Here is an 11,522-nt window from a genome sequence, read left to right on the forward strand (position 1 = left end):
GATTTTTTGGCCTCTTTTTTTGAAACATTCAATTACGCAAACCTGGATGAGACTTCAGTCGATACCCTTTAGATCAATCTGAATCGATACTACATTTTAAGAGAAGTTATTTCTGTCTTTCTCCCTCATTCTTAGGAAAATAGCTTTTCAATACGATCTCTACGCAAACAGGGCGTGGGTGCTATCAAATGTGGAGACATGTACACATTCAATCCTTTATTCAGACAAAATAAGACACATGCATACTTCTAACTTAAAGTGTGCCAAATTTCAATAATTACGTAAGTGCGTCAAAATTTAAAGTTTCTTTCGTTTTTAATTTCTATTTTCCAGCGGTGTACTTCGGAGACATTAATCTTCTGCCTTCTTTGCAGCGGTTTTGGTTGATGCTTTATGTGTAGGGGCATCTCTGTTTGGCAAGGACCACACAGTTTTCCGCTGATCACGATTTTCATTGTAGCACTTGCACCAAGATCCCGCAAGTTTCCAATCACAACCACGCCACCCCCAATCCTCAAATGTGTTTGGGTATGCAGTTATCTTACTGTCACCTGCACCTTGTTTCACTGACTTGTAATGGACACATGTTGGACCACGACATGAACACCAAATGGGTCTGTAGTGACAGTCATCGTCACTGTGGCAGCCCTCTTTTGCCAGGGTACACTCGAATTCTGGATACTCCTCGCTGAAGCCACTGGTATGGTCAAATTTTTGTATGGCAAGTCCAGAGTTACTTATGTATGAACAACCATAATTCAAGAACCCAAGGTAGTAGTACTCGAGGTTTGTGGCTCGGATATTGTTAAGAGATCCCTGTTTAAATCGGCTCTGTAGGATGGTCCAGATCGCCATGAAGGTGTGCTGAACAGACGCGGGAAATTCATCCGCTTCATTCATGAGTTGGCTAAGCAATTCAACCGACGTCGCCCCGTTTGCCAGCTCGCTGTTTGTTTCCCTTTTTCCACCTCTGACAAAGCGTTTCTCGCTTGTGCTCATCCTGGTCGCGTTGGATATCTCACTTTGGCTTACGTTTGAACATGCAGAGACGCCAACCTTTCCAACCTGGGAAGGTCCTGCGACCGAAACGCAAGCTTTTACTTGGAAATCCCTTTCAGTGTAAGCCTTCGAGCTCTCTGCGAATGTCATCTGCTGAAATCTTGATCCGCGCTTCACAGACGTTATAGCATGAGAACCGTATTCCTTGAGAAAATTGCGATACCTTCTCCATGAGTTTGGTTCCCAAGGATTTTTGATGTTTACGGGCAAGTCCTCGAAGTCCTTCAGAAATGTTCCTTTCAAGGTGGAGATGTCTTCACTTACTAAACATTCTTTATCGACGTGGATCTTTTCTGTTAACGCCTGTTTGATTAAAGACATGCCACTCACTTCAGTTTGCTGTGAGCTTTTGCTCTTTGTTGCTACTGATACCGTAACACCCAACGAGTAGGCGGACTGCAAAGAGGCGCTCAAGCTTGACTGGGTGGCAAGTGATTTATAAAATTCCTTGGTATTTGCGTAATATTCGAAGTGGCTGCTCGAAGACTTCAAAGTTTTCTTCACGAAACATTTAGGGGGGAGCTCCTCAAAGATCCTGTTCTCTTGCTCCTGGAAGTCGGCCAATAAGTTGACCTTTCGAAGATCTATCACTCTTCCCAGCGTAGAATTCTCAACGTTGGTAGCCTCAGATGTTTCTTTAGATGTACATAACCCAAAAACGAGAAGCACCAAAGGGACATGCATCATTCTGCTTTACGAACTACAGTCTACGGGGAAAAATGTTGCACAATTACTTTGGAAATTGGGCACAGAATGGGACCGAAACGTTTTAGCGTGTTTAACATGAGGCGATAAAGGAAATGTTGTAATGAATACATAAAATTCCAGTTAAACCTTTTTTGCGAGATATGAGAAACAAATAATAAGCTAGCATTTTAATTCAATATTTTAAGCTGAAAACTCAGTTAAGTTATCTAGATATTGCTGTTTAGTGAGACACTTTTAAACTGGGCTATCTATTTCGAACACCATTGAAGGATCTTAGAGCTCTGAGATATTCTTCTTACACGTGAATAAGCATATCACACGCTGAAGATTGGAGACCATTCTAAAGTGGTTGTTTGTTGTTGTATTTTTTTGACGCATTTGCTTGCTTGTTTGATTAAATAAACCCCATTTTCCATGTGCAAACCTCGAGGCTAGGCAAGACCTTCCATTTAAGCACTATGCCATCATAATAGCCACAAAGAATGAATGACATACGAATTTAAACCAATTCAACTCTTACTCTTACTTAACTTTATTATTTTCGAAGGTGAAAAATATGACAGTAAAGACGAGAGATATCGGTGATCATTTACCTGTAACAAGGATCCTTCGGCAGTGCCCTGGAATTAGTGGCAAGTTAAAGATACAACTTAAAAGGTATGTCAAATTTGTTTATGTTACATGAAAGACGTCCTCTAAATTGGGTATTGAATGACTTATAATGAGTTTCAACCTGTGCCTATCACCTCGAAAATTCAACAACACTCTGTGCTAAGACTGAGGCAGACTCCTCAGATTGAAGTATGTTGGACAAAAGCCCTTCCCTATTAAAGACTAAATGATGATCATTGTTACAATAATTGAATTAACGCAAGGGCATCCAAAACAAAAACACACCCTCACGTGTCAGTTAAGTTGTATTTTAGCGCTATTTGAACGTCTCGCAAGTTCTTGTCGACGAACCGGTAGTTTCAAAACGATAGCTTTTTCAAAGGTTAAAATTTTTAAAGACTGTCTCTAAAATTAAGGGGCTTACGACGAACGTCGACTTCGGACTCTATATTTCACTCCAAGCTTTCAATGATTCGGTAACTTAATGACGCATGTTTCTTTAAATACCACTTGAAGTAATTTTTGAGCCTTACAATGAAGAACTCTTTCGAGTTTGTTTATCATTTGTCTTCTTTTCAGTGGCGTGTATTATATATTTGCTTTTGTCTATTTTAAAGTTTGCGCGTTTGGTTCAAATTCGGTGGCTTGAAGTCAAACATCCACTTTTAATTGGTGTGAATTCCGACTTTTAAATTTCCAACTGAAAAAGAATGAATTCGAAATATCTTTAAACAGGAAGCCTGTTTGTGAATTTCCACCCAAAGAGACATTTGAATACCAAACGAAACTGTTTACAACACGTCAGTCTAGTCAGTTCTTTAAGTACCAAGATTATCTTTATAGAGGATGCATCCTTAAAAACCGTCAACATTGAGACCTGGAACGAACAGTTCGTATGTTGACTCTGAATCGACAGGCAGTTCCGAAACCCAACCTTGGAATCTCAAATAATCCGTTGTTCTTGAACCCCATAACCGACCAAGTGACTTTCTTTAACCATATTGCGGGCCTCAATTTGGTTACGACGATCAGCAATATATGCCCTTTGATAGAATATCGATCAGTTGTAACATTGCTAGTATTGCAACTTAGAATGGAACCACTCAGATCTCTCAGTAAAGCCAGATGTTTTTCCCAAGCAGCCTTTTGGATTTGAGCTGTACTTTTCAAATCCGAATTTTTTAAATTTTAGGCATATTTATACCACTAATACCCCCGATGTCCTCTACAAAGAAATCATTCACAAGAATTGAACAAAATGCTATAATTTTACCAAGAAAGTAAAATCAAGATGTTTGAATCCACCTTGTCGTCTTGGTTTTTACCAGTATCCTGTTTACAAGTGGTTAAATGAGATTTGGTACTTTTGCCGAATATTTTAAAGTTCAAAAGAGGAGATTACTTAAAAACTGTAAAGTGTGTTTGATAGATTAACTTTATGAGTTGTTCTAAATTGTAGGATCAAAGATGAATTCCCAGATGACCTCAAGAGGATTTCCTTCTGTACCTTTTCTATCCACGCACCTTTTAGTATCGATTCGTTCAACACGCTCTTTCTCCTGACCTCTTTGTGATCTCGATGTTACAAAGTGGTGAGTTGCGTTTGGCTCTTACAGAATATAATGTTGCTTAATTTAGAAGTCATATCTCATAGGAACATTCTCATGTAGGCAGTTCGTGTAGGCAGTTCATGGGCCTCCATGGGTGAGTTTTGCTGGTAGTCCGCCTACGTAGTGCACTTTTCAGTATTCAAGCTGTCCAAAATGTGGTATTAATTGATATCTGACAAAAGCAAACGTAACTGGCGAAATTAATAATTAAACGACTGTAGTAAAGTAAACTTCTTTTCGTCAAACGGTCGACTTAACTTGAGTTGTGGCATCCTGATGATTCCGTAAATAAAAAACAAACAAACAAACAAGATACATCCTTGTAGGTAGTGTAGGACAGTACGAGCGACTAAATTGGTGTCCTCTTTAGTTAAAATAAATTGTAACTGTTGTCTGCTTGAGGGAGAGGTAGTCGCTAATCGCCCGCGATTGATTTACTGATTTACTGAGAAAAAAAAAAGGTTTACAAACTAAATAATTTAGTAAAGTGAGTCTCATTTTGTTCTACGTTCACTTTTAGTTATGCAGACAAAATTGGTGTCCTCTTTAATTAAAATAGGGTGTGAAGTGTTTTTCTGCTTGAGGGAGTAGAAGTCGCTTATTCCGCGAGTGATTTACTGGTCGTTGAAGAAAGGGTCTTTTCGTCATGTGATACACACTTTACACAAGTTTCATATTTCTAATCGTGGTATTTAATCGGACTTAGTGCCGTCTTACAAAGCGTTCGCAACTGTACAATTCCCAACAATTAGCCAATAAGCGATTACAAAAACCAAACACTAAAACATTTTTAAAAAGCAGTTTTAAATCAGTTGGATTTAGTTTTCCAAAATTGTCTTCCCCTAGCAATGATTATTTCGACATTCATTCTGTGACGCAGCTATGACACTGTCGTGTTACTGTTTCTTCTCGATATGATAGCGTTTTACAACCCAATTTTTATCACACAATATTCACAGGTAGTGCTGGTATCGTGGTACCTGTTAGCAAAGCATGAAAGGACCGGGAATATTGCCACTTTCCATCGGCAGCGTTTCCCTCGCTCGAATAATACCTATGTGTGGACAACATTCGATCTAACATCTCTGCTAAGATAGGTAGCCCGGAAAACAAATAAGAAACGTTTTAAAAGTCTTCTTAGAAAAACAAAACTTGCAAAAGTCTTCTTCTTGGTAAACCACCCGCCTCATTGATGCTATTTCAAAGAGTTTCACACAATTACAAAATCCAAAAACAAAAAAACGCTATGCAATATAAAGGAGTTTGAGTCGCTAGAAGCGACGCAACTCAAGAGAACCAGTCACTTTGATCTCCAATGTTAGAAGAACAAGAAAAAGAACAATTATTTAAACGAATATTCGCTGGTTATTGTAGAAATTAATGAAAGAACTACCAACACCGCCATAGTTAGAGGGTTAGATCGGACAACCGTGACTCTTGTGACATGCAATCGTTTGGCAGGTAGCTTGTTAAGGTTAAAGGTTACCACCCTCTTTCCCTTTTACAGTTGTTTTAGTCTGAAATCGTGCTAAAGCCCATCCAGATGAAGTTTATCCCCATTTCAATAGCATTGAGTGATTAGGAGTGTTATTACCTCTCCCCCCAACCCCCCCCCCCCATTGAATGAGATACCAGTCCATCTGAATGCTAACTTCAAGCATTAATTATTATCAGGCTTCCCTGACAATTCGCTTGTATCCATTTATACTCCTGCCCAAGACCATACCAGGTATCGAACCCAGACCCCTCGACCGGCGTATTAACCAATACGCTACCGCGTTCACCTAGAACTGAACTAATAATCTATTTCTAATCCGTAATGGCTGAATAAACAAATATTCAGGCCGCCTGTTCTCTAACCTTTTTCAAAACCGTCAAGATTACTACCACCAGGCACGGTCTTATAGGATACTCTAGTCGGTTCTTAATGTTTTTTTTGTTTTTCTAAAATTGTTGCTTAAACTGAGCGATAAAGAGCCAACTCTTGAAAAAAGTGACGCAAAAACTTCGACTTGTGCCCAAGACTTAGACTTCGTCTTTGTCTCAGATGAACGGAAATAATGCTTTTCAGAAAACATTTCTATGTAGGTTAATTCAACGGAGCTTTTTATTTCACGTCATGAAGTGTATAACACTTCGGGTGTAAATTGTGCGTAATATTGAAACAACACTTTGTTAGCACATGACTTTAAGTTATCTTTTGTCTTCCTTTTACACTATTTTAATTTTCAATTTTGCATGATATATTTGAACTAGTATTTAAAGTTAAAAATTAGGCGTTTGCAGCAGTTTTCTCCGTTAGTTTTGTTTCACTCGTGAAAGCATAAGCTCATTTGTAAATCACAGTTGAAGTCCCATCTAGTGCAGCTAAAGTAACTCAGCAGTAAATGTATCTGTTATTCAATAAGTTAATTTTTCTCTCTCTCTTGATATGCTGTATTTTAAAGTTTTGTTTGTAAATTTATGTCTTGGTTTCACTGCTTGAATAATTAACCGTTTAACAGAGTCGCCACTAAGGCAGCAGATCAAATAAAGCGCGTGTTAATTTTACTTGCTGAAGGTCCCTTGGAGAAGAGTACAATTTGACTGTGCGTGAGGAATAGCAAAGGCTAGGATCGAATTTTGCGTAGGGAGGCTGAATAAATTGACCAATGGAAAGTGTGATTTTATGTAAAATATAGAAAGGATTATTGACCCCGTTTTATTCCGACAATGGTAGATTCATTATTTGAAGAACAGTTTGCAGGGATATTGTTTCTCCACCCCATTGAAATGGGAAGATACTGACCACCTTTTGAGTTTAAAAGGGTAAATTAGTGTTATCAACTGAGTTGATAACGTAAATAAGCCTCCGTTTAGGGTTTTAAAGGGTAACTAACGGCTCAAAGGTCATTCTTTCGGAGTACTGTGTGAAGGCCTCGGGTAACAAACTGAAACAGACACAGGGTACTTCGAACGCCTATTTGCACCTTTTTTCGCTCGATAAACTGTCCTAAGTGTACACTAAACAAAGTAAATATGGCAGATAGTAATTGGAGTGAGAGCACTTCAACTTCGGGGTGTGATCATTCAGATTTTGAAGCCTCGATGAAAGGTGAAAATAATGATAGGGCTTAGAAGCCTGTTTGTTCAATCAGGCCTGGCAATTTGAACCGCCAGAACAAACCGAAAATAGAGCAGGAGAATTGGGCGAACATTTTTATGTTAGAAATCTTAAAAATAGTGGATGTGTCTTGAAAACTCTAAAAATCGACACTCAAATTAGATAGAGGAGTAGTTCCTAAAAAAGTAGAGTTAGTCTCTGGGAAACTTTCCTGTCTACGTACCTTTTGGTGTCTTCCAATACACTATCCTCTGATCTCTAGAATGAGTCGATGTGAAGAGAAACGTTTGTCTTTTAAAGAATAAAGTATACCTTAATTTAGAAGTCATAGCTCATGGAAGTACTTGCATGTAGGCGGCTGATAGAATAAAAGGTGCGATGGTGAAAACAAAACTCCACCAGCTCGTGGTCCTCTATGGGTGAGTTTTGCTGGTAATCCCCCTGATTTATGCACTTTTCAGTCTTGAAGGTGTTCAAAATGTGGTATTCATTGTCTCTGACCAAGGCATACTTGAAAGCGTTAAGTTCCACTAATTTCACTTATCAAGAATTCGACGGATCGGGAAAATCTAAATGGGTTGATTTGGGCAGGAAGCCGTATTTTAATTTGATGCAACTTAACCGTAAAATGATAACCTCTTTTACAAAACGGTCCTTTTAACATTCTGTTAATTATTCAAGTACAGTCTAGCCCTTCTATAACGGCCACCTTGACCAGAGGAAAGTGACCATTGTTGGTAAGTGGCCTTCTAGACAGAAGTAATGCGGGCAGGAAATTGCTCTCTCCAAGAACGCTTTTTCTGGCACATGAATCTGTACCATTAGGAAAAAAATTAAAAACAGAAACAAGAAAGATCAAGCTATGTAGTATATAACACTGCAAACAATTTGTGAAGTATAAATACACAACATAATTAAGAATTTATATCTTTCAACTAGAAAGCAAAATATGATCCTCTTAAACAAACAACAACTGAAAACAGTTACAAAACGAAAGAAGTAATATACAGCGAGTCTTTCAGTCTGTTCTAAGTTCACTTTTATTATTGCAGACTACAATGCTTTTCTTTTCAGCTGGATTAATTTCTGAAATGCGGTCTGCTCGTTGGATTAGTCACCTATTTCGCCACATCATTCGTCCGCGAGTCGAGTCGTAACTGGTCGGTGTAAAAAGGGTGTTTTTGGCTCGTGTTACGCGCTTTATACAGGTTTTAGATGCCTAATCATGGTACTTAACCAGGCTAAGTGCTGTCGACAAAACTGTTCGTAACTGTACAAATCTCGCTAATGTGCCGTTCAGCGATGTCAAATAGAAAACAATAAGACATGTTTTTTGGAGCATTTCTATTTTCATCAGTGGCTTTTAGTTCTTCAGTAGACTGAACAAAAAAATTTTTCCCAGGAATAATTCATCTCTAGATGAACTTTGTGATGCAGCTATGACATCGCCGAGTTTCTATTCGATGTTATGGCGTTTTACAACTCAATTTTCATCACATAATATTCACAGGTACTGCTGATACTGTTTTGCCTGTATAAAGAAATTTACGATGTTTATGCTTCACCAGTTATTCTTGTTAAACTATTGCATTGTTTACCTATTCCTGTGGTAGTTTAATTATATAAAGTAACCAAGACCTTGTCCTTTGTTATTATGTTGTAAGTAACGATTTGCTACTCAGATAATGAGTAGACTTTTAACGGTATAGTCAGCGCTCGTCGCGGCCTGCTTCTCCGCTCAACTTTTGTTGTCAGTTTACAATTACCACTCAAACTTTGTTTAGACATGTAGCTTTAGTATCTTTCCTTTTTGTGCCGTATTGGGTAAATCGTTAATAGACGCCCAATTATTTATAAATAAGATAACAAAGAGAAGAAAATAATAATCTACTAAGTGGCTGCGAGCTAATGAACTCGGAAAAAAATTTAGGACAAATATCACTTGTGTGTTCAGAAGTTGCAGAAATTGGCTGAGTCGCGCAGGATAATTAAAGATGTTTATCGTTAACTTTACGAGGAAACGTGCGATTACTTGTTTATGATAAATGGGGCAAAATTTCCTTTAATTACGAAGGTCAAAAACGCACGCTGTTTCACACTTCGTAGGAAGCCGTTTCAGTGTTCAGTTAGTGTCAACTGTAAAACGCACGAATCAGCTGAATGAAATTTTAATTTTCTACCATGACGCTAGAGCAATGAAACCAGCCCTGCTAAAAGACATTCGCCGTCAATGAAATTATAATATTTTTTAAGGCAAAGTTTAGCCTTTTTGAACGTTTTCGATTTTAAATAATTTTGCTTGGGGCAATTACCAAAATCAAAGTGCCTGTGACACAAAACCTCTTTTTTTTTGGTATTTATTTAGCTCATCATATGTACGAGCCAATTTCAACACAATAAATTTTCCAAAACAAATGAGGATCGGTTTTTTGGGACTTTGAGCGCTTTTGTTTTGTCTTAAAAGTGTCCCGTAGGAGATCGTGGTGTTGCGACTAGAACAGCATTGTCGGTGTCTAGTAAGACCAATGCGGGAGTGGCAGTCTCTGCTGCACAAAGGGTAGATGTAGTTGGTCGTGGGGAGGAGGGAGGGTTTCCGTGTCTGTGTGCCTTCTGCCTGGCTCTCCTCTTTCTGCCAAGTTCAGGATCTTCTCCTCACCTGTCTTCAGCAGTTTCTTAAGCAAGCAGCATCGGCTGCTGAGGTTTGCCACAGTGTCCTCACAGATCTCTGTATTGATGTCTAGAGCTTTGATGTCGTGCTTGCAGACTTATTTATATCTCAGCTGGGGCGACCTTGTGGTCTTTTGCCCGAAGCAATTTGACGATAGAAGATATCCTTGGGGATCTGACCGTCTTCCATACGGCGCACATGGCCAAGCCAGCGCAGTCTACGTTGTCTGAGCAGCGTGTATATTGTGGGGAGGCTGGCACGGGCAAGAACCTGAGCATTGGGCACTTTTTTCCTCCAGCTGGTGCCAAGGATGCGGCAAAGATATTGCATGTGGAAACTGTTCACCTTCTGCTCTTGCTTGGCATAGGTTGTCCAGCCTTCACTTCCTTACAGGAGGGTGCTGACTATGCATGCGTTATACACTACCATCTTGGCTGGAATGGTCAGCTTGGGGTTCTCCTTGACGTGAGTGATCAGTTTTCCAGGGTTCTTGCGACCTTGTCGATGGGATTGTTGATTTCAGCATCTAATGACAAGTTATCGCTGATGGTGGAACCAAGGTAGGTGAACTGGTGTACCACTTCAAGTTTGTAGTTGTCGATGGTGATGAAAGGTGGTGTGTTCACGTCTTGGCCCAGCACGTTGGTCTTATTCAGGCTCAAGCTTTTCTGGATGTTGCATCTTAGTCGTATCAATGTGTGGCTTCCCTATATGTTTGGAGCGATAAAGTTTCTTTGGTAGCAGTTTGATCTTGCAGCATACTTGTGAACGGTTGGAGTCACAATCAGGGCTGTGGTATGAGCGAGTGAGAGGCATGTGGTTGAGGCTTGTACGTCTAACAATGACCATGTCGAGCAGGTGCCAGTGCTTGGATCAAGGGTGGCGCCATGACACTGTGTTGTGGCTTCATCTGGAAATAGGAATTAGTCACACAGAGGCCATGATAAGAGCAAAGCTCTAACAGGTGCTGCCCTTTCTCGTTTATCTTGCCAACTCCAAAGGAACCCAAGCAGGAAGACCAAGAGTCGTGGTCTGCACTTACTCTGGCGTTAAGGTCACCAAGGAGGACAAGGCGATCGCTGTTGTAGATGTTTTTGATAGCTTCCTTCAGGTTGGTGTAGAACTCGTCTCTTGCCTCAGGTGTGGAGGTCAAGGTTGGGGCATAGGCGCTGATAAGTGTTACTAGTCCTGCAAAAGTATAGAGGCGGAGACACAGCAGGCATTCTGATCCTTTGTCGCCTGGTGCAATCATCTTCAGCAAGGTTCTCCTGACTACGAACCCTACCCCGTGGTCTATAATAGAGCGGCTATGACTATGCCTTCAGCCTCAGTAGCTCGTCGTTGATGGCAACTGTCTGGAGGTCATCAAGTCCAGTTGTTATGGTGCAGACGTTCCAACATCCCAGTTTAAGAGCTGGTCTCTTCTCGTTGATTGTCCTTTGTGATAAATAAGTTTTCTTGCCTGGTAGGGAAGTTACGGTCTGCTTGTCAGTATATCCTAATCCTCATACACCCAAAGAGGAAGGCAGACCATGGCGGGACAGCACCTTACTGGCTGGGGGCTGCCCAGCTTGAGGTGCGAAGATCTCTCCCATCGTCGTCCCATAGCATTAAGTGAAAAGGAGTGTTACTACCCACTCCTCCCCCCCCCCCCACCCTGAATGAGATACTAGCCGGTCTGAGGGCTACCTTCGAGCATTAATTTTCATTAGGCTTCCCTGAAAAAAATTGTAAAATTATGTTTAAGTTTAATCTTTCCAAA

The 11,522-nt window shown here is 40.1% G+C and overlaps 1 protein-coding gene across 1 annotated transcript; it reads right to left on the reverse strand.

Annotated features, from left to right (window-relative positions):
- Nucleotides 1-203: 203 nt before the first annotated feature.
- On the reverse strand, nt 204-7,436 carry LOC113680287 (DELTA-thalatoxin-Avl2a). The gene is given in 3 exon segments (XM_089197542.1): nt 204-358; nt 361-1,766; nt 7,316-7,436. Coding segments are annotated over 2 exon segments (1,422 nt in total). The 5' UTR covers nt 1,747-1,766; nt 7,316-7,436; the 3' UTR covers nt 204-322.
- Between the last annotated feature and the right edge of the window lie 4,086 nt (nt 7,437-11,522).

The sequence above is a fragment of the Pocillopora damicornis genome, chromosome 2, assembly GCF_964200805.1.
Source record: "Pocillopora damicornis chromosome 2, jaPocDami1.2, whole genome shotgun sequence".
Lineage (NCBI taxonomy): Eukaryota > Metazoa > Cnidaria > Anthozoa > Scleractinia > Pocilloporidae > Pocillopora > Pocillopora damicornis.